Here is a 22,057-nt window from a genome sequence, read left to right as displayed (position 1 = left end):
CTGTAGCAATACTGCCTCCACCTGTTTTACATGAGTTTATCAGAACATAACGTCATAGCAAAGCTACAGTTACTTTGTCATCAATTGTTACACACACACACACACACACACAGACACGCACACACACACACTGCCTCCACCCTCTCTGTCTCTCACGTTAATTTACACATCTATCGATTTGGTCAAAACAGATACTGATATATCTATCTCTCTATCTTTAAACTGGATTTGTTTTGTTAAGCCTTTGCACAAAAGAGTAGGTCATTTTGAATTTGCTAACTAAATGCTAAAAACACTACAAACAATGCTACATACTAATTTTCAGTCATGTTGTAATGATCTTGATGTTTTTCATGATATTGAGATGTTTCCATTATCATGACATTTTTTGCTATCGTGACAGCCCTAATTCAGGTGGAGTAAAGTGACAGAGAGCACAGATTAGGCCAGTCTCTACAACTGTAGTCTCGCTTAGTCAAACTTTTGACCATCAACTTGTTAAGTCTGGTCCACAATGTTGAGTCTGTAACCAGAACAGACAAAATAAGTTAAGGGTAAACAATAAATCTTCATTTGTTTGCTAGAAGACCACAGGAAAACAGTGGGAAATGGCTTCTCAAATGGGTCAATACTTTGAAAAAAGGAAGGGAGCCTTCAAACGCAAAACTTTGAGATAATTTAATATGCTCAATATGTGCACGCATACAGGCACTAAATGGCATGAAGAACACAGAAAAGGCTTGAATCAGCAGCTACTCTGGACTGCAACGTGTTTCAAGCTTGGAGCTCTTCCTCAGGCAGCATCCCACATGATCATCATTAAAGAACCACTGAGAGTGAAATCTAGAGTCTAGATGTTCTGAGGAGCTACACAGACTGTGTGGACCAGACATCAGGTCTTAGATTCCCCGGCCCTGCAAGACTACTTCTCCAGAAAAAGGAGGAGATTAAAGACACAGGATGGTGTAGATAGATAGAAGGTAGTGCTACTGGAGTCCTGCAGACAGAGGTGGGGCTGAGGCCTCCTGGGCATGTTGAAGCAGCAGCTGCATGGTGGTCAGGAGGAGTGAGATCCATCTCTTTTTCTCCCTCTCTTTCTGTTTCTCTGGGTTGGAGGAGGTGAAGATGAAAGAAAGCTGCTGTGCATGGTCAGCCTGACGTCCATCCCTCTTTCTCTGTTCTTTCTCTCTCTCTCCCTCTATGTTTCTCTTGCTCTCCAGGGTGGTGGAGGTGCAGGCTTGTGAGAGGCCGGTTATTGGCTGGTGTGAGAGTGTTTTGATTGGAGATGGAGACGGGAGGCGGAAGAGTCTTGGTGTGATAGAGGTCTACGGTCCAGAGTGTTTATGACTACACTCTTAATCCAGCTGGTAAACTGACCCATAATGACTGAAGACTTTGAAAACTAACATTATCTTCATCTATTGTTGTAAATGACTCAAGGATGGTCATAGTGGACAGAGAAGACTGAAAGCAGAGTCCTACCTTCCACATCACAGGATCTCCCGTATTGTGACAAAGTAGAGTCACTCCAAATGTGTAATGGCCATGGGATGACTTTAATGTAAGTATCAAATAAAGGAACGAAGGAGAAAGAGAGAGACAGTATATCTCTTACCTCGTCTGACCAGGTATGGCTTAGTGTAGTCCCAGCTTTCATTGTCGTTCTTTATCACGTTCAGACGTGTTGGCTGTAGACACAAAGATGAAGGAGGTGTTCAGGATGCAGTTGAAAGTATCAAAGACATGAAGTAACTGCATTTGACCATTACAGGGCAGTGATCAATCTGTCACATCGAACATTCACTCTCACAGGTCAAAAAAAGGAAAACCAGGCTTTTTGCTGTTAGAATCAAAAACTTCACTGACAATTCAATTACATGACATCATAACCACGTAAAAGTTAAGTTTCACTTCTCAACATCTGTCCATGCACACTCTCTCTCACTCACCCACACTCCCAAATCCTCTCACTCAATTACCCACACACTCAGTCACCCACACACTGGCTCAGTCATACACCACACAATAAAGTTAGTATTGGTGCAATTTCAATGTGACTTTAACAATGCAAGACAAACAAAACAAAGTGATGTTAATAGTAGGGATAACAAAAAAAGTAGGTATGGTATGGTATGGTATGGTAAGTCCAAGTATATTTATAAATGTCTGTCTGCCTGTATGTCTAAGTCCTACTGGTTGTCTCTTTTGTTGTGGCAGGAAGTGACATATTTAGCAGCCAACACTGCTGTGTCTGCCCTTTTCTATCGCCACACTATGGTCACTCAGTCTGTACATTGTCAATGTCTACTGCCACAGTATACTGTTTAGGGCCACATATTTCTGTTAGTTTGTGTTGTGAGCATGTAATATCATTCCAATAAGGGATGTATTTTTCTCTCTTTTTTTTAGTTATTATTATTTTTTATATTTTTAGTCATAATTTGGTTAGGTCTAGTCTTCTGAGTTATAGTGTAACTGCATTGTGGCTGGCTGGGCTTTGTGATATCAGAAGGTGAAAGGTCAGCCAGCCTCTGGATCAGTTGGCTGAGGAGACTCCTTTCTATGTTCAACTCTTGGCAGGCAAGGGCTTTCTAATGGTAAATGGTAAATGGACTGCACTTATACAGCGCCTTTCTAGTCTACCACTCAAAGCACTTTACACTGCATGCAAACATTCACCCATTCACACACACATTCATACGCTGATGTAAGGGGCTACCATGCAAGGTGCCAATCTACTCATCACACACACTCTCACATACTGATGTCACAGCATGGGAGCAATTTGGGGTTCAGTATATTGCCCAAGTACACTTCGACATGTAGATTCGAGGAGCTGGGGATCGACCCTCCGATCTTCCAGTTAGTGGCCTGCTCTACCTCCTGAGCCACAGCTGCCCCAATGGTAACAGGCAGTTAATGGTAACAGGTAGGGTTGCGCTTTTGAATATGGCTCCAGAATTTGATAGATCTTTTTTTAATACAAAGGGTATTGGCCTAATTCAGCCCTGCATGCAGAGTTTGGGGTTTTTCTTTGTATCTGGAGAGTACGTCTGCAGAACTCTGCATGCAGGGTTTCCACTGGATTTTTGTCCCACTTTGCCGAGCCACATTTTGTAGTAAGGGGCCCCATACCTCACTGCCAAACAATGCAATCGACTCCATAACTAATTTAAATATTTTGCACCATGTCCTTATTGGAATTTGGATATGAACAGAATACTTGATGGCATAGAAAGCCCCTTTAGCCTTCTCTTTGAGTTCCTTCACAGCAGAGCAGAAGTTTCCTGTGGTACTAATTTGTAAACCTAGTTAGGTATAGGTATTTGTTTTATTTGGGTCCCACCTATTTTAAATGTTGGGTGATTTCTCTGAAACCTTGATCTTTTTTGGAAGGTGATAATTTTGGTCTTCATGTTAACTGTCAGGGCCTGGGTCTGACAGTACTGATGGAGAAGGTCCAGGCTCTGCTGATGGCCTTCTTTAGTAGAAAACAGTATGACCATGTCATCTGCATAAAACAGACACTTGATTTCTGTCTCTTTAAGAGTGAGACCAGGTGCTGGTGATTGTTCTAATGACAATGCCAGTTCATTAATATAAATATTGAAGAGGGTAAGGTTGCAGCTATGCTTTACCCCTCCACCCTGTGGGAAGAAGTCTGTGTGTTTATCTCCAATTTTGACAGCCAATTTGCTATTTTCATATATTGATTTAATTACAAAGACTTCCCCTCCATACCACTTTCTATTAGTTCAATAAATAATCCCTCATACCAGAATAAATCAAAAGCTTTTTTTAAATCAACAAAGCATGCATGAATTGTGTCTTTATTTTACATTTTATTTTTATATTTATTTACATATTTATCAGTTAGTGTGTGTAGGGTGAAAATGTGGTCAGCTGTTCTATAATTTAGAAGGAACCCAATCTGACTTTTGCTTAAGACACTGTGCACGATGAGGAAGTCTATAATTCTCTAATTTAGAATACTGCTATAGACTACTGCTTTTTTGGGGATGCAGAACCTTCAGTTTGTCTTCTAATTCTAATTCTGTGATAAGGTAATCCAGTGGGGTCTGATAATTCTTAATAACACTTTCAAGATCTTTCAGTTTTTTCTTAAATCTGCTCTTGAGCTTGATTCTTTGGAGGTTTTCTATAGAGATCTCCAAAATGATTTTCCCATATATCTTCATTTTGAATGGACTGTTTGTTGTAACATTTTTTGGTAAATAAGTTGAGAGTGGACATCACTATCTTAGAGTTAGGGAAGGTGCGACATGACTTCTCAGTGGCAGCTCTAGGAGACAGGGCCAGTCTCTCCTATTGTGCCCTCAGGTCATTGTTACCTGTGTGGATTAGGATGTGGCTTGGGAAGCCAAGGTGAAACTCAGAGAGAATACCCATGGCTGCCTCTGTGTTTGGACGCCAAAGTTTTGCCATCTTAAGCCTTGGGAAAAGTCTTTTCTCATTAATGAAATTTCCATTTGAGTCTTTCAGTAACACAATATCTGCTTTTGCAGTGGGACTATCTGGTCTAATGGGACCATCTGAGTGTGTGATATGGCTGCTGGACTCCGCCTTTTCTGGTTGAGAGAGGGGATCATCCTGCTGGGTGATCTGGGAGGAACTCACTGCTGTGTGTTGACTGTCATCAGTGGCTCAGGCTCAGTGAGGGAGGTCACGTGTTCCTTGAAACCATCCAGTGCTCTGTCCCTCTCCCTGGATTCCTCTGTCAGAGCAACAAGTTGAATCTTATGGCACTCTCTCTCCAGCTGCATTTCTCCCAGAAGTTCTTTTAGAGCAGCAAGCTCTCCTGTGACTCTGTCTCGTGGTTTAGCTCTATCACCTGTTCTGACAGTGCAACAAGCTCTCTCCTCTGGCTCTATTTCTCTTGCTGTAGCTATGTCACTTGTTTGGTCAGAGTGAATAGGTCTTTCGTGTGGCTTTCTCTGTCTTTGAGTAACTGTTTTTGATGGGTTGTCTGTATGCATTCTTGCTCTTTTCTCATCTGTTCCATTTGTTGTTGTGAGAGCTGTGCTGAGTTTTTGTCAGTCTGATTCAAGACCATTAGCAAACTTCAAATACTCCTCGAGTATAGCAGAACAAATGGACTCGGCAGTCCATCAATTCACAACAAACAACACAAGCAATAAAGCTTAAAAAGCTAAAAGCTAACAACACACAATATAACACTGTCTCTGCCCAGACGCCACTTACTTGGTCACTTCAGAGAGCGAGTAGCGTGTATGTTTCAGTCAGTCTTTTGGGTCTGGCTCGGTTCCACAGCTCAGACACTGACGGGGCCATCTTCACGCTCTGTCGGTGGGTTTGATGGCAGCTGATCCTCAGTGGGCGTTGCAGAGAAAACTCGACTCAGCTAAAAACGAGGTAGTTCTTCATCTCTGTGGAGAAATCCTTTCACCCTTCTGCAGGCAAACTGAAAGTACTGGGTTGCAGCAGCGGTCTGTCTCGGATCTGGTGATTGTGTTTGGATGAAAACGGGCGAAGTCTCAGCTTGTCCAGTGAGGGGAGAATCTTCTAGTTGGTGGGGAAAAAGGTACATGTGCACGGGGTTACCTCCTTTAGTGAACTGGCTCACAGAGAAAGCAAAGCTTCCTCTGGTGCAGTTACAATGGAAAGGCAGAGCTGCGGTGACATCACGGCTGCATTGCCATCACTCCCAGAGGTGTTGGCGCGCCTCTGCCAATGAGAGACGATTTCACACCAAGGGGTGAACTGAGCAAAGCATGTCGGGAGATGGAGTCCGTTTTGGACTCTTTTTGTTTGACTTGGCACCCTTCCTTGTTATCAGGCATTGTGACTGCAGGCCTGCCTTTGTCTCATGCACATGGAGTATGAGGCCCAACACTTTGAGCCTCATAAAACATAAAAGTTCAAATTATTCTTGGTAGTCTATTTGTAACACTTGAACAAACAACTATAATTTAAGGCTTTCAACAGTCCAGGGGTGTTGTTTCTTCTGTTAGTTATATGTAGGCCTACTCACTACCTTTTGAGTATCTGTTGTTTGTTGATTTTCCTACTGTTTCTTCTCTCCTTGCAACAAGCTCCTGCTAACTCCTGCTAGCTTGCTTTCCTGTTGTCGTTCATCTTGTCTTTAAGTTGTCCAAAGTTTTACTTTGTTCTTCTCGATTTAAAATGACAAAAATACATGCAAATCTAGGAGCTCATGTAATACATGTCTTCCCTCTTTAGAATTCTGGACTTTATGTGAAAACGTTTTTGGGCCCATTGAAATAAATGAGAAATCATAAAGAAAAACTTTGAAAAAAAACTGATCAAAGCCACCCCTCTTTAGAGCCACACCACTTAGTCGCACAAACATGATTAAAAGTTTAAATGGGTCACAAGACTTGGAACTCTGTTGGACTAAAGACACTTTTTGATAGCCACTATGTTTTTTATGAAATCACAGGTTACATTTTATGACATTTTTGGACACTTTCAGATTTTATAGTGATTTTATAATGGGTGTGTATTGTGTAATGTTCAGACCTCACTCTCTCACTCACTCACCCACACACTCACTCATCCACACACTCTCTCACTCATCCACACATTCTCTCTCTCTCTCTCTCTCACACACACACACACACACACACACACACACACACACACACACACACACACACACACACACACACACACGCACTCACTTACTTGTCTGTCATGTGTCCAACACTGATCAATTGCAAGGGACGGTGAAGTATGTTGACCCATTCACATAAATTGTCAATATGCAGAGTGCAAGTCTGCCAGTCTGAAATGTGTTGGGTCTCATCGGCTGACCACATGTCTCAAGACTCTAAGGCTCTAAGTACAGGTGTGAACGCACCCAAGACGCATTGAGGACGCATTGACATCCGATCACTCAGACCACATTCGGAGTTTGTCTGGGCCGCATGTGGCCACATTCATTTAGCAGTGTAAATGCAGTGTGTCCTGGGCCACATTGAAGGACGCCTATTCAACTGATGTCCTCTGTTTTCTGGCAGATTAGGCACAGGAATTGCATTCTGGTCTGTGAACCCTCCGGCCAAAGCTGTGTTCAACTTGTTTGATGACAGGATAAAGAAATGCATTATTTTGTTTTTTCATGTGAGTTAAAAAAATGTATTCCACTTCCTGTTTTTTCCTGTTTTTCCCGTTCCCCTAATCCATTTTCCTTGTCAAACTGACAACTGGAATAGAAATTAAACCAAAACCAGAAAATAACTTGTTTTTTGCTTATCTGTCTAAAAAATATTTCAGAAGCTAAATGTTTAATTCTGTTTCCCCTTGGATAGTTTCCTCTGTCCTGTCAATAGTTTTTAGCATTGAGCTGCTAACTCTGAAAATGAAGGGCGGCCTCCTCAGTGACCTGGGCCCTCTGATCTGCAGGACGGGAGCACTGACTAAGCCATCATTTAGCCTTGGAGCAAAACTCTTTTCGGCCTGATTCACCCACAGATTCAGCAACTAAAAAGCAGCATGCCACAAAGCATCTCTCTCCCTCCATTGACTCGGTAACATACTAGGTATATAGCATAGCATAGCACGGCTAAGCATAGACTGTATTTTGTTGATGTATACGTACTGATTTAGGTTTAATGTGCACTGAGGTTTATTGTTGTGATGCATTTCCATTGTTAAGCTATTGAATAGTTGTGTGAAGCTTATGTTTCACACATGCACTCATAGTATGGGAGTTAGCTATATCCAGCAACTAACATATTTTGGCTGCAAACTGACTAATATCTCTCTTAACCTGGCATCAAATCTTACACATGCCCTGTTATTATTAATTCTACTAAATAATTTCTATTGATTGTAATAATTAATAATTATCATTGACAATCATTAATTATTGCTGATAGCCAAACCTGCAGCCAAGGCCCAACAACTGGGTACCAGTAAAAATCTCTAGGGGTCTCCCCCAAGGTGTCACATCCTGCCAGGACTTTCTGTTTGAGTTTGGATTTTTAGTTTAGTTCCTGTTTTATTTTGAAATGTTTTCTCCTTGTGTTTTGTGACCTTTATTTCCTGTATTTTCCCACCTTTGTTGATTACCTTATGTGTTTTACCTATGTCTCATTTCACTCACCTGTGTTCTGTTTGCAATCATTCCTTGTGTATTTAAGGCTAGTTTTCAGTTAAGCCTTTGTCGAGTCATCTGATCAGTTAAGCTTGTGCCCATGTCCCAGTTCCTTGAGTTTTTTCAATAAATATTCTACATTTGATCCCATCTGCCTGCTGTCTTCTGCATTGGGTCCACCTGCTCTGCTCTCTTTGTGACACTACATATTTATTGTGGTGTACCCCAAGATTCAGTGTTGGGCCCCATTAATATCTGTCCGTACATGCTGCTAGGCTCTATCATCTACAAGCAGCTGTGTGTCTTATGCAGATGACACATAGCGCTACATCTCTGCTTCACCTGATGATCTGAACCCTGCCCACAATCTTGTAACTTGCATTTCAGAAAATGCTGAGTAGATGGCTTAAAACTGTCTTCAGTAAAATAAGGACAAAACTGATGTTTAGATTATCATGGAACAGGCCAAACCAGAAAAAAACCTCATTTCACATCTTACTGCGCATTCTGTCCACACTACAACTGGCTAAGAATCTGGGGGTCTTAGACAGTTATTTAAAGGTCCCAAGGTCCCGCATGCCCAGGCCAACCACAGGTAACGGATTGTAGCCTGGCTTGTAGCTAGGTAAAATCAGGGCTCTGGGAAAGACTAACCGATGGCTATCGTTGAAGATAGTGTTATCCAACCTTTAGAAGGCTGTGCAATAACAAATTTGCTATATGACATCCAACAACTGCACAGTGTTTTCTCCGCTATCTCCCTCTCCTCTGCTTTGCTTTGTGCGTGTGTGGTGGGGCTAAGCCCTACCCTCGGGAGCAAAGAGCAGAGGAGAGGAGAGAAACTAGCGCCAACATAAATGACAGCAAAACGCAATAGAGACTCTTACACTGAGCTGGAATGAAGCAATATAAATTAGGTCAATAAATAAACTTATTTTGTTTCTTTCAGGAGGATGGGATCCCTTTGGAGGGGCAGGCCGCCCCTCCAAGGCAAACGCTGAGTGTATAGTCACGACATCACAACCTTATGGAAGTTTCTGAATACGGACTATGTGCACTTCTCCCTGGACTGAGCGTTTTGATACTTTCACAGTATTTATATAACACCCAGACCTGCTTTAAAAACCTGAATGTGAACAAAGTGTTCTTTTTACCACTTAGAGAACATTGCCAAGGTCACACCATTTCTCTAGCATTTCAACTGAAAACTTAGGTGCTGTTTACACTTGTCTCAATTTCTGTAATGCACTGTTCACAGGTTATTCCTGTTCAAAAATCTAGAATTCGATTTATTTCTACAATTTCCTAGAGGAAACCCTGCAATTGCAGCACATCAGTGCCAACATCAACATTACAGAATGAAGGCAGGTTTGTGACTTCTGGTGTGTTTTGTGTCTCTTACTCTGGCATATTCAATCTTGAGAGTGCAGCAACCAGCATAGATGTCAGCTCCGTTCAGTGCAGCCTTGGCCTTCTGGGCACACTGAACTGACTCAAACCTGGAGGAGGCAGGTTAAGGAGAGGACACTGTACATTCCAACACACAAATACACAAAGCATGTAAAGACATACGCTCACACATGCAATAAGGATACTCCACCATGGCCTGGATTCCATTTCGCTTAAAGATGACGATCCTCAACACACTGCCAATGGGGTTACACACTGTGTACAAAACATCCTGGAATGAAAAAAAAATCAACATTAGACACAATCCAAAACTTTCTAAAGCTGCAGTGTGTCTTAACCTGCATGATGTGCAAGCCTCAGGCCATTATGCATTTCATGAATACTGTATACATGTAGGTACTGTAGCTGGTGAGAGAGAATTAGAACTCAGTGTTGATTGATCTTCAGGGGTCTTTTTTGGCATCTGATAGATTCTTTCCTAGACTACACATTCAAATAACTGTTAGACATTCAGTAAATCTGTGATTCACTCTATCCCAGACAATGCAAACATACTTCATGAGAGGTTCCAACACAAAGTACTGTTTATGTTTTTAGTAGGATACTGCTGGGACCAAACTATACAATATTCTTTCAAAAGGGTCACTGTTTCAGATTAAGTGATCATATCATCATAGATTCTTTGTGACTTAGCTGAATATGCAAAAAGACCAAAACTATGATATACATGCTGCATACTTTTTAAATGTTTTTGAAAAAGGGCCATATTATGAAAAACCCACTTTTTCAGTGCTTGTGTATATATATTTGGGTCTCTGATGTGCCTACTAACACACAATGCGTGAATAATGCAAAGCTACTCTAGTGGTCACAGAATAAAATATAGAGCTGGAAATGAGCATAATAGGTCCCCTTTAATAAGTGGTTTCATATAAACAATTTCCACCAATGATAGAAATGGCTTGGTTACGTGCACATGGTTTTGTGTGTGTGTGTGCGTGTGTGTTCACCGTGGTTATAGGGTAGAGAGGGTTCTGTATGGACAACAGGAGGACCTTGTTGCCACTGTTGGGGTTGTCAGCATTGGTCGGCCTGGTGATTCTCTTAGATGTGGAATAATTAAAATACGCCTGTTGGCCTGATGAACAGATGGTTAACAATATTAACACATATGCTACATACAAGCCTGTGTTATTCTTTAAATCAATCTCATCAGGACTCAAACCTGCAATGTATACAGGCTCCTTGGCTCCACAGGACACACAGCGGTCAGCACTCTCCACTGCAGAGAACTCCACCAGGGCTTGACGTTTGAATGGCATCATCATCACATAACTGCAGACACACAAACATAAACACAGGACATACACATGCTGTTCGTACAAAATTCCTTTCACTGGACACATCAACCAGCCAGCCATATTGCAGATCTTCCACTCTTTGTCAACAACATTTCATCCTCACTACTTAATTCTCAAAACAGCAGAACAGAAATGGGTAGTTTGTGTGCTGTTGTCTACTTTGAACCAAGGACTTCCCAAGCCTGATAAGGAACTAAAGAGGTTTACTACCTTATGTTCATTAGAGACAAAAGTATTAAAATAAAAAACAATGTGAACAGGAAGGCCTTTAAAGAAACTGCCATATCAGTGAAATGAGATAAAACTAGTCTTTGTGTGTGTGTGTGTGTGTGTGTGTGTGTGTGTGTGTGTCTTCAACAGTATGCTGTTTTCTGTAGCTCTGTTCAGGTGAATGAGTTAATGAATACTGCACCATGTAGGGAGTGTAAATAATAGAGAAGGAGTTGTTTAGAGTGGAAACTGGCTATCACAAAATGTTTCCTTGAATTATTCAGCATCTGTAACTATCTTTACACTAAAGCTACTGTGCCTTATTACACTAAATCCCTTAGTATCTGTGGCTGCATGTAGTTTTCTCTTTACTTCATTTGTACAATTCAACATGTTAGAGTGTTTGCTATTAACTCTTAAAAAGATACCACATGTACAGTATGAAAAAAGTTAAACTATTGATTATGCTAATGAGGGAATGAGGGGCTTATGGGAAACTCAGAAATGTATCATTCAACTTATAATTTGTATGTATCCTTTTTATAATTAAACTTGCAGTGTGGAACTTTCACATATAACACACAATGCTGATGGAGCCTATCACCACCAGATAAATCTCTCTGTATTTCACAGTATATGGAGATTGTAAATCTCATTCCCGCGCTGGCTGTTTGGCCATTTATCGTACGGCTCTTCTAGACTTTCCAAATGTCATTGAATCGAATGGATCAAATTCTGATGATGAAACGAGTCATTTTGCAGGTTTGTGTGATACTCAAAACAATTTATCAGCCACAACAGTATGTTGTATCCGGCATACTGGGACTAATCCCGGTGGGACGTCAAAAAAGTACATCTTTGGGCCTGTAGACCATCAAAACATATCCGTATTTACTTGCCCTTTCTGTGTGCCTGTCATTCAGAGTGCGCATGAGAGTGCGCTGCATGCCTGTGTCAGGAGGTATTCAGGTGTTGCAGTATACCGCAGCAGGGTTGAGCAGAGAGGTGTGGGTGCAGGGTGGGGGGGGTGGGTGGTTTATTTGTGCTTTAGAACATAACTGCTGTGAAACAATTAGAAAATAACATTTTATTGATGTGATTCACCAGCTTTCTTGCTATCACCAGTCCCTCTCTTCATTCACTCCCTAGCTCGCTTGACCACAGCTGCTCTTTCTCACTTGCTGGTGCTCTCAGCTCTCTCTCTCTCTCTCTCTCTTTTTAAAAATGAGTGGGGAAGCCAACAGAAAAGTCTTACTTTACTTTTAACATTATCAAATGAAGAGAAATGTCCTCCCCTCGTCCTAGTAACATCTTTGTACTCGGGCAATCACAGCTGAGCCCCCCTCTTTACTCTCACTGCCAGAGGGGGAAGACAAAAGTTCCACACTCCAATTTTAGCTTTTTGGTTGAGGATTGGTGATTTTATTGATGATATAGGTAAGTAAGAGATACTAGGCTCTGTGAGTATCCTTCTCACTCACTGAGACTTTGTCTGTGATACTGGGCTAACTACCTTGACTTAGCTTGTCTCTGCATGTGTATCAAGAGATGCTGTTATAGTGGCCTGCAGACAGAACTTGGGAGGCATGGTGCATAGATAGACCTCAAAGGGGGCTTGAGCACCTGCCTGTTTGGCCTCTTAGAGATGAAGTGCCCATTTTCTTGGGTGTTTTTTAAATAAATATATAAATGAATTAATTCCTGTTATTCCTGCTACATCCACCGTGACACAGCAATATGCTCAGTACCTCATATGCAGGGTTTACGTTAGCTGGTATATGCCGGCTTTTTGCCGGTATCACGTGGGGACAAAATGTCCAGTGGGATATATGTCAAATAAATGAACTGAATTAATAGCATATTAAATAGTCTAATATTGGGTGACCTATAAAATATGTTGCCAAGACAACTTAAATATAAACTTATAATGTGCAAAAGTTTGTTTTGCCTCCGCTGTGAAGACATTAAAAGATTCACTGAGTGCGTGGCACGACAGTCAAAAGCTGGTGCACTCTTCAGCAACAGTCCTGCGCTTCCTAAAAGTCTTACCATTTTCTCTCAGGTAATGTTACATCCAGCACTGGCACAGTGAAACAAACAGACCAGTCCGGAGCTCCACAATTAAATAATATGTTATTGATCATTATGAGGCCCCAGTGAGAAGCGGTCGGGGAGACTGCAGCAGGTGGAGGTGGTGGCGCAGCTGCAGCAGCAGGCTGCCCACAAGGCTGCATTTGATTAACAGTAGCAAGGCTATTTGTTATTTATTTTATTGTTTGTAGCCTATATGCTCAGTTGGCAAAGTTTGTGAAGAGTTCATTCTGCTGACTACCTTTAATAAAATACATTAGTTGGATCATGTCATCATCGTGTTTGTGTTTTTTTGCTGTTTAAATATAGGCTATTATATGGCTATTTAAACATATGTCCGGTAGTTGTTCTACATGGCTGGAATTCTGGCATATTAATGGCCGTCAAAAAAAGTCTAGCATAAACTCTGCTTACATCTATAAGGTTTGGGGGGACTATTGTCATTGCACATCCGATGCAAAACGGGTATGGATACTGTCATAACTCTTGCGACAGGTTTCTCCCAAGTTGTTTGAGTTAGTTATAAAGTTGTGAAAAAGGTATGCATCTTCATCCCCCACAAGCTACAAAATAACGATGATCTGATACGCTTAAGAGACATGACGTAATTAAGGACATTTCCTCCTTTCTGCAACAAGCAGCCAATGAGGTGCATTCAATGTCAGCTAAATTAATCTGAGTTTCTAGTGTCTAGTTGATCTGAATTAACTATAGTCAGCAATGATGTTGTCATTGTGTTTGTGTTATTAATTATTACAATAATAATTAATTAATAATTATTACATTAAAGTTGAATGTTAACTGTTTACTACATCTCATTATATATTTAGGCAAATAATTAAGTTCAAGCACTTTTTTCAGTACTTTTGGAGGGAGGGAAGGAAGGGGTGAAGGAATATTAACTGTTAAAATCTTTTATAACCAGTGTCTAATACACCTTATGTAAAGCTTTGAAGGATTTTTACTTCTTAGAATTATGGCTTAATGCATGATGTCTTCCAAGCCTCATGATGTGATATGTGAATTATATTAAACTAATTTGTTGGCACATAGTGATAGTGTCTTAGCCATACAATATCAGCATCTTCTTATTGCCCGTTATTATTGAAGCAATTATGCCTTCTATGGAGAGGTGGTAAGAGACAATTATGGAGGCGAGAGAGGCAGCCATGCAGCCAGAGGAAGTGTCAGCAGTATTAAGCTGAGCTTCTGCAAGTGAGGATGTCAGTCAGAGGGATAGGTAAGAGTTGGGCTGGTTAACATGTGAGGAGAATTTACTAAAATACACTTCATTTCTTTGCATGTATCATGAATGGATGAATGTCATGTAGCAGTGTTTGAACCAACCTCAGTCATGGGTTTGTTTTAAATACATACATTTTAATATCCCTTTAACAGTGCTGCAAAAGTAGTCATTCCAGTCATATATTTATTTAGTTATTTGCAAAAATCGTCTTTTATGAATTTGGGCCTCTGCCCAACATCCTCTGCACGTCCCTGGTCTGTATGGCCTGATAAAGCCGATATGGCATGTCTACACAGAAGTCATAATAAAAGCAGCATGTTAGCAGAGCAGCAGCGGCAGCTAGCATTTGCCTGTGTGTCTATACAGGCACAGTGTTAAGTGTCATTCACCCATGTTTTGGAAGTGCTCAGGGCCCAATACACAATCATTGTAGTTATGTGTGTAAAATGACAGACTTGAAGCGTAAAAATCCGCCTTGGGTCATGGCTATGTACATATAGCGTTACATAGTCTGCAGCTGAAAGACTTTCTGACACGTCGTAACATGTAACACATCTTAGGTAATAACTGATGACTGGCTTAGCTATAACCCAGGTAGGGTGAACTGGTGACTCTTAAACGGCGGGTGCTGTCTCACCATATGGGTCCAAACTTCTCCAGGGCATCTATCAGGTCTGCTTCCACCACAGCCTCACACAGACCCCTTACATGGACCACAGGACTGGGAGAGATACGATGAGAGTCCTCCCCATTATCCTGCAACACACAAACACACACATCAACCACATAGTTACACACTTTAGATGTGTTCAGACAGACATCAGCCCTGCATCAAAAACTCCTCATTCACTTCAAATCAGACCACTGTGTTGACACTGCACAGTTGCCTCACCTGGTCCATAAGCCAAAAAAGTCTTCTAGCTTTTGGGTTTGCTTCATCGTTGTGTGGCCCACTGAATATGCGGAGTAGAGTTTCTCCTGAGTTCCCACTCAGCCCATAGACTTTATATTGGGATGACATCACAAACTTTAAAATTGCTTTTCTAGGCTCTAGGATAGTTTTATAAATATAAAACCTTCGTGGACTAAAACGCCATAAAGAAAGAGTAACAACTGAGGACACCTCCAACTGTTTGCAGTTGGAGGTGTCCTGTCAACTGTTTTACACACGCCTCTTTTATAATGGTGGTCAGTGGTGAAAATGCTTTTTGGGCTGCAGGTGATTTTTTTGCTGCACTACCACGAGTGGCCACTGGGAAAAACTGTCAGCAAGGCTGAGTGGCAGCAACAAATCCGTGGTCTGAACACCCACTATTGTCACCAGTAGCATGATATCATGAAATGGACAATCCACTGATTTATATAGCAGTTTGGGGGTGTTGTTTATACTAATGATAAAATCTCAAATGAAAGTTTGTTGAATTCGATTAGAACACTTGTTCAGACAAACCTCACAGAAATAAGTTTGGAAAAGTGTATGAAAATGTTCTTGCATGAGACATAATATGAATACTGCTCAGGCTGTGAAAGCAGTTGTATAATGTCTTCTGAGGCTGTGGAGGAGCTTGAGCTAAAGTTAGAATATCTTGGCTTCTGCTACTTTGATTTTGAACATTCTTTTGCTCAATCTGTCTCTTGTGAGTCCCCCAAGTTTATGAAGTGCAATTTCAATTCTCTTGCTCCAGCATGCTGTGTGCCAAACCATTCATTGGTGTCCGTAGTCCACTGAAATACAGTATGAAACATAACTGGCAGATAAGATAAATGGTCCTCAGCCTTTTTATTTTAAAAAGTTGGCTGCATTAATTAATTAATTAACCAATTAATATGAAAGCATCTTATAGTCCTCTGCCTGTATGAGAATAACAAACTAAGGGGGAGGTGGAGTGTTCTGCTGTGTTATTAGCGTTATAGATCCAGCAGTGGAGAGCTTCCTCTCTGCTGCACCGTTAGCTGTCACAGGTTCAGGTTCATAGCTGTTCACCGCTCCACTAACGTTAGTCTTTGAGTGACAGCATAGAAAGTTCACAATATACTTTATGTTCGTCTCACAAAGGTAATTATTTACTCATTAAATCATAAAGTGCTTGTTGCAACTGCTGTCTTTTGTGAAGATGAACTCTAGCGTGTGTGTGCTGTAGACTCTCCAGGTGCTGCACTGCCCTCACAGTTGAGTTTCGCCTTTTCATTCTGTCAATACCATGTTATTAAGTAACATTTAAAACATTGTTTTTTGACGTTTGTGAATCAATGCAGAATTGTCCACATCCGTATCGGGATGCATCTTAGATTCAAATTTTTCCCCCACCCCTAGAAGCTGTTATATCAGTGTAGAGCGACTGTTCTGCAGGTAAATGGTAAATGGTACATGGTAAATGGACTGTACTTGTATAGCGCCTTTCTAGTCTTCCGACAACTCAAAGCACTTTCACACTACGTGCCACATTCACCCATTCACACACATTCATACACTGATGGAACTAGGGCTGTAGTCTCCTGGTCGACTGGTCAATTAGCTGGTCATTATGCTCTCGTCCGACCAAATTCTCATTGGTCGAATAATCTCTGTGTTACTTTCATAAGGAGAAAAGTGCTACATCAATAGCCTTCCAGGATTAATCCATTATTTCCTGCAGCGGGAGGAACAGACTAACAAATTACCTGTGAAAACGGGGGTAGCCCCCCACCCCCATTGTTTTTACAATTTTGAACTTGCCCAACCTAATGGAGACTGCTGGGTCTAACTCAAGCGGCAACCTCCGAGGCTGAAAAATGAAGCCAATGCGGAAGTGCCAAGAACTGCAGTTCCTCAAATGGCCTCTTGAGGCTCTAAAAGCAAGTCAATCCCCATAGACCCCCATGTTAAAATGCCCAACTTAACAGCAGAAATAAACATGCTTACAGCCTGGTACAAAAAACGGTTTTGCTCTCTATAGCTAATTTCCCCTTTTATGACAACTGTATGGGGGATGAATTTTTTTTATAACTCACCTGTTTAAATTTTATTAAGCCGTAAAGTTATGCATAATGAAGGACATGGCTACTCGGAGTGACAGGTCTGCCACCCGCTAGGTGGCTTGTTTCAGCCATTCGACCCGCCTCTTTGCCCATTTTGGATGGGCCGGGAGTTAGGCAGAGTCACGCACTGCCAAGATGGCGACAGCCGCAGCGGCTCACTTTGAGTTTCAAAACCGCTCTTCAGAATCCAATGGGTGACGTCACAGTGACTACGTCCATATTTTTATACAGTCTATGGTCTTTTATACAGTCTATGGTCTAACTGTACTCAATGTATACTGAATGTATACTGGACCAGTGTTTCTCCTATAATTATAACAACAAGAACCCCTGTGAGGCCAAAAAAAAAATTTTTAATGCCAAAAATAACGCCAAATATCCATTCATTCGGATATCAATAGCGTTTGGGAGTCTCTGTGCTGTTCCGATACGACATATGATGGACTGATACTAAGAGGACACAGGATTGTGTTACCAAAGCAGGAAGTGAAACAAGTACTGAAAGTTGTGCATGAGACCCACCAAGAAGTGGTGGATATTACAAGATTGATATTACAGATTGATTTTGAAACAGGTTTGACATAAGTTGGTTTAAGAATATTCAAATTAAGTTTAAGAGAAATATTCAAATATGTTTGTTTGAGAATGTGAAAAAGAACCAAAACAAGACATTTCATTTGTCATAAGGTTGAAAGATTTATGTTGAACTGATGTTTAAGTAATGATAACTTTAATTCTAACAAGGGGAAATGGATGGGATTGCTACGTAGGACTGTCACCCGAGGCCGTTTATTGTACCACAGAGCATGCCTGTCAAAAACTGCGTCAAGTTCAAAGCAGTGTTACATCAGCAAAAACACCTGGGCTGTGTTTCATGGAGTGCTTTTTGGACTACTGTTGGTACTCATTGCTGTATTGCCTGTACATGTCTGTCTGGCCAGAGCAATCAACACTGATGGAAAACAACTGGGACACCAAGTGATTGAGCTTGGGACAAATGATGGCTCATGGCCAGTTGACGCCCCTACAGTGAGTTTTCATCATAATTTAGTGGGATATTTTGCAATCTATTCCTCTGTCCTGCAGCACGGACAAGCCCAGGTACTAGAGTGAATCACCGATCCAGTGGACTGGTCATCTGCCACCCCATTTTGGAGAATAGCAGGTCTCCTCTTCATGCTGATCCTGCTCTCCGGAGATGTTCAGCTAAATCCTGGACCAATGACCCCTGGAGTGCTGCAATGGTGATTTGTGCCCAAGTGTGTCTGGGACTCCTCTGGTGCCAGTGATGAACGAGCAGCAACTTCCTGAGCCAGGCTTCTCCTTTAACAGACTAAACTTTGTTAACATGAGGCATGATGTCCCAATGAATAACTTTTCACTACCAGGCTGTGGAAACCTTGATAGGTCCAGTGTCTCTCTCACAAAACCTGCTGCTGACACCACTGTGTGTCGAAACCCTGCAGTGAGGAGGCAGAGGTTAATCAAAACCTTCCAAACTGTCAATCATGCAAAAGTCTTATGGAACCCGAAGCTGAAACCGAGGGGGCTATTCAGTGGACATTTTAACATCAGAAGCATTACTACAAAGAGCAATTAGCTAACTCATCTTGTGTCTGACTCAAATCTGGACTTTCTCTGTCTGACTGAAACATGGTTGAAACAAACAACTCCTGCCAGTGTGTTCACAGTGCCCGGATACCAATGTTTTAGAAGAGATAGACCTGATGGAAGAGGAGATAGAGGTGCTTTTTTATGTGAGACAACATCAAATGTGAACGTGTGGTTTACAATGCAGGTAACACTTTATCATATGTTGGGATAAAAATAATGTTATCCCAACAAATGTCTTTTAACATCATAGGTATCCATAGACCTCCTTCTGCAGATGACACTGTCTATGATTAACTCACAGTTGAAAGTCTTGAAAGAGTGCAATCTCAACAAAGAATTATTAATTATGGGTGGTTTTAATGTGAACTGGGAGGATAAAACTAAGAGGAAAAAACTAAAAATGATCACAGAGAAATTCCAACTAGAACAACTAGTGAAAGGCCCAACTAGGATTGCAAAATGCTCCAGTACACAAACTGATCTGATATGTACTAACAAAGCAGAGAGAATAACTAAAAGTTATAATTTAGTCACTGGCTTATCAGATCATAACCTAACCCTATGTGCAAGAAAACTGACTAAAAGTTGATTTAAGACCACAGCAACTAAGACAATGATCCTTCAGTGCATACCCGGAGCTAAGCAAGAAGAATTTATCAATGAAATTAACAGCTTGAACTGGGATGATGTACTATCCTCTGATGATCTGGACTATGGCTGTGATACTTTTACTCACAGAATCAACTCTGTGAGGGAAAGATTTAATGTGAGGATACAGATAAAATCTAAAAATAAAAACAATTTACTGTGGTTTAATGAAAATTTGTGGAAACTAATGAAATCTAGAGATGCTACACTAAGGAAGGCAATTAAAACTAGAAGAGACACTGACATGCTGATTTATAAAGGTTTAAGGAACAAAGTTATCCAAGTGCTAAGAGAAGCTAAATCTTGTTTTTATCATTTTTATCATTATTTTTAAATCTGGAGACCGCCTTGAAGCCAGTAACTACAGACCAATAAGTATATTGCCAGTACTCTCAAAGGTTGCTGAGAAAGTTGTCATTAAACAACTGACAACATTTCTTAAAACAAGCAATTTTGGTCTACACTGTATGCAATTTGGTTTTAGAGCAAATCATTCCACTGAAACTGCTACCTTGCACTTAATAGAGCAAATTAAATCGAGACTTGACAAAGGAGGAGTAGTTGGTGCTGTATTTTTAGATCTGCATAAAGCATTCAATATAGTCAATCGTGATGTTTTAATATTGAAACCCTCTAAATTTAACTTCTCATCTAGAGCACTGGCATGGATGTCTTTATATTTATCCAATAGGATACAATGTGTTAAAGTTTGTGACACACTGTCCAGTAACACAAAGTGCACAATGGGTGTTCCACAAGGGTCAGTGTTAGGTCCCCTATTCTTTAGCCTATATATTAATGATCTCCCTAAACAGTGTCATGATGTAGAACTACAAATGTATGCAGATGATACCGTTGTGCACACACATGCAAAAGCAGCAGAGTTAGCTGCTGCTAAGCTAACAATTGCATTGGAAAGGATCACACATTAACTTGATCAATCATGTCTGAGTCTAAATGTAAACAAGACAAAATGTATGTTTTTCTCTAAAACCACGGTACAACCTCCTAATGCTGTTATTTTCATCAACGGTGAAAAAATTGACATAGTTACTGATTTTAAATATCTTGGTGTGACACTGGATCCAAATTTGAACTTTAAGAAACATGTTAAAAAAAAACAGTTAAAACCATAAAGTACAACTTGGGAAATTTTAGACATATTAGAAACTGTTTCTCTTTAGACGCAGCCAAGATATTTATGCATGCTGTGATTCTTTCCCATATGTCTTATTGCATCACATGTTGGGGGCAGGCTGGAGAAACAGCCATAAAACCTCTTGAGTCCTTATACAAACAAACTCTAAAAACTCTGGACAAACTCTAAAAGTGCATTTCCATCACTGTAGGGTACTGGAGAAATACATTTTACTGAGCTTTGACAATTTTAGATTATTCTCAAATTTGTGCCTAGTTTATAAAATTTGAAATGGTTTGGCCTCTCCTCCACTATGTGACTTTGTGTACACTCGCTCAGTAAGTTCTATTAGATCCTCCAGAATATCCTTTATACAAGATTGTACCATACCATTTCATCACACTACATTTGGGCAGTCAGCTTTCTCTGTGAAAGCCACAAGTCAGTGGAATGCCCTACCTGATGATATGAGGAACTGTAGTTCTATCAATACATTCAAACTTAAAATAACTGAGTCTAGTTTGCATTGTTAGTTTCTGATTAACATTGTGGGTGTATGTGATGTGCTGTTGTGTGTAGCTTTGTATTTTGTGTTTTGTATGGTGTGTTCTGTGTGTTTTTTGTTTTGTTTTTTTTGTTTTGGTATGGTTTTTGGTTTGCTTTTGTTTGGGTTTTTTTGTTTTTTTGTTTTTTTGCTTTGTACTGTTTGTTGTTGTGCTGTTGTATGTTGTATGATTGTGGGGCACTACGGATGCAATTTAGCTTCGAGCTAACTCTGGTGCAGTGCATCTTTAATGTTTAAAACTGCACACTGTCCCTATTAATAAATCAAATCAAATAACTGGATTACCTGATTTAGAGGGTGAGTGGGAGAATGACAGAGAAGAAAGCGTACAGGAATGAGAGATGGACAATAAAGCCAGTTGAAATAAGGATTGCTTCTTCATTGGACTACACTACACCATCTCTCTCCCCTTGTTTCCTGTCTGCCACTTTGCTACCCAATGAAGGCAAAAAATTTTTAAAAAATCTTTAAAAAAAGAAAAAACTATGAATATGGAGCACTCCTGGGGACTCAGAATCAGGACATCTGGTTAGGGGTTAGGGTTTTACACATGTGAAAGGGGAACTCAAGTCAAATCACACACTTCTCTCAAATCTTTTCTTTTTATCTTGATTATCCTCCTCAAATATCCTGTCTCTTTTAAACTTTAATCTCT

The 22,057-nt window shown here is 40.6% G+C and overlaps 1 protein-coding gene across 1 annotated transcript in view; it reads right to left on the bottom strand.

Annotated features, from left to right (window-relative positions):
- LOC137196572 (heterogeneous nuclear ribonucleoprotein L-like) overlaps positions 1-22,057 on the bottom strand; it is a 62,028-nt gene that overhangs the window by 19,527 nt on the left and 20,444 nt on the right. Inside the window, exons 2-7 of the mRNA XM_067609257.1 lie at positions 15,057-15,175; positions 10,737-10,846; positions 10,522-10,649; positions 9,697-9,782; positions 9,504-9,600; positions 1,616-1,688 (exon numbers count right to left, since the gene is read on the bottom strand). Coding sequence (XP_067465358.1) covers positions 1,616-1,688; positions 9,504-9,600; positions 9,697-9,782; positions 10,522-10,649; positions 10,737-10,846; positions 15,057-15,175 — 613 coding nt within the window. The remainder of the gene's footprint in view (positions 1-1,615; positions 1,689-9,503; positions 9,601-9,696; positions 9,783-10,521; positions 10,650-10,736; positions 10,847-15,056; positions 15,176-22,057) is intronic.

This window comes from Thunnus thynnus, chromosome 14 (assembly GCF_963924715.1).
Source record: "Thunnus thynnus chromosome 14, fThuThy2.1, whole genome shotgun sequence".
In the NCBI taxonomy this organism is placed as follows: domain Eukaryota; kingdom Metazoa; phylum Chordata; class Actinopteri; order Scombriformes; family Scombridae; genus Thunnus; species Thunnus thynnus.
This window is presented reverse-complemented; position numbering and strand designations above follow the sequence as displayed.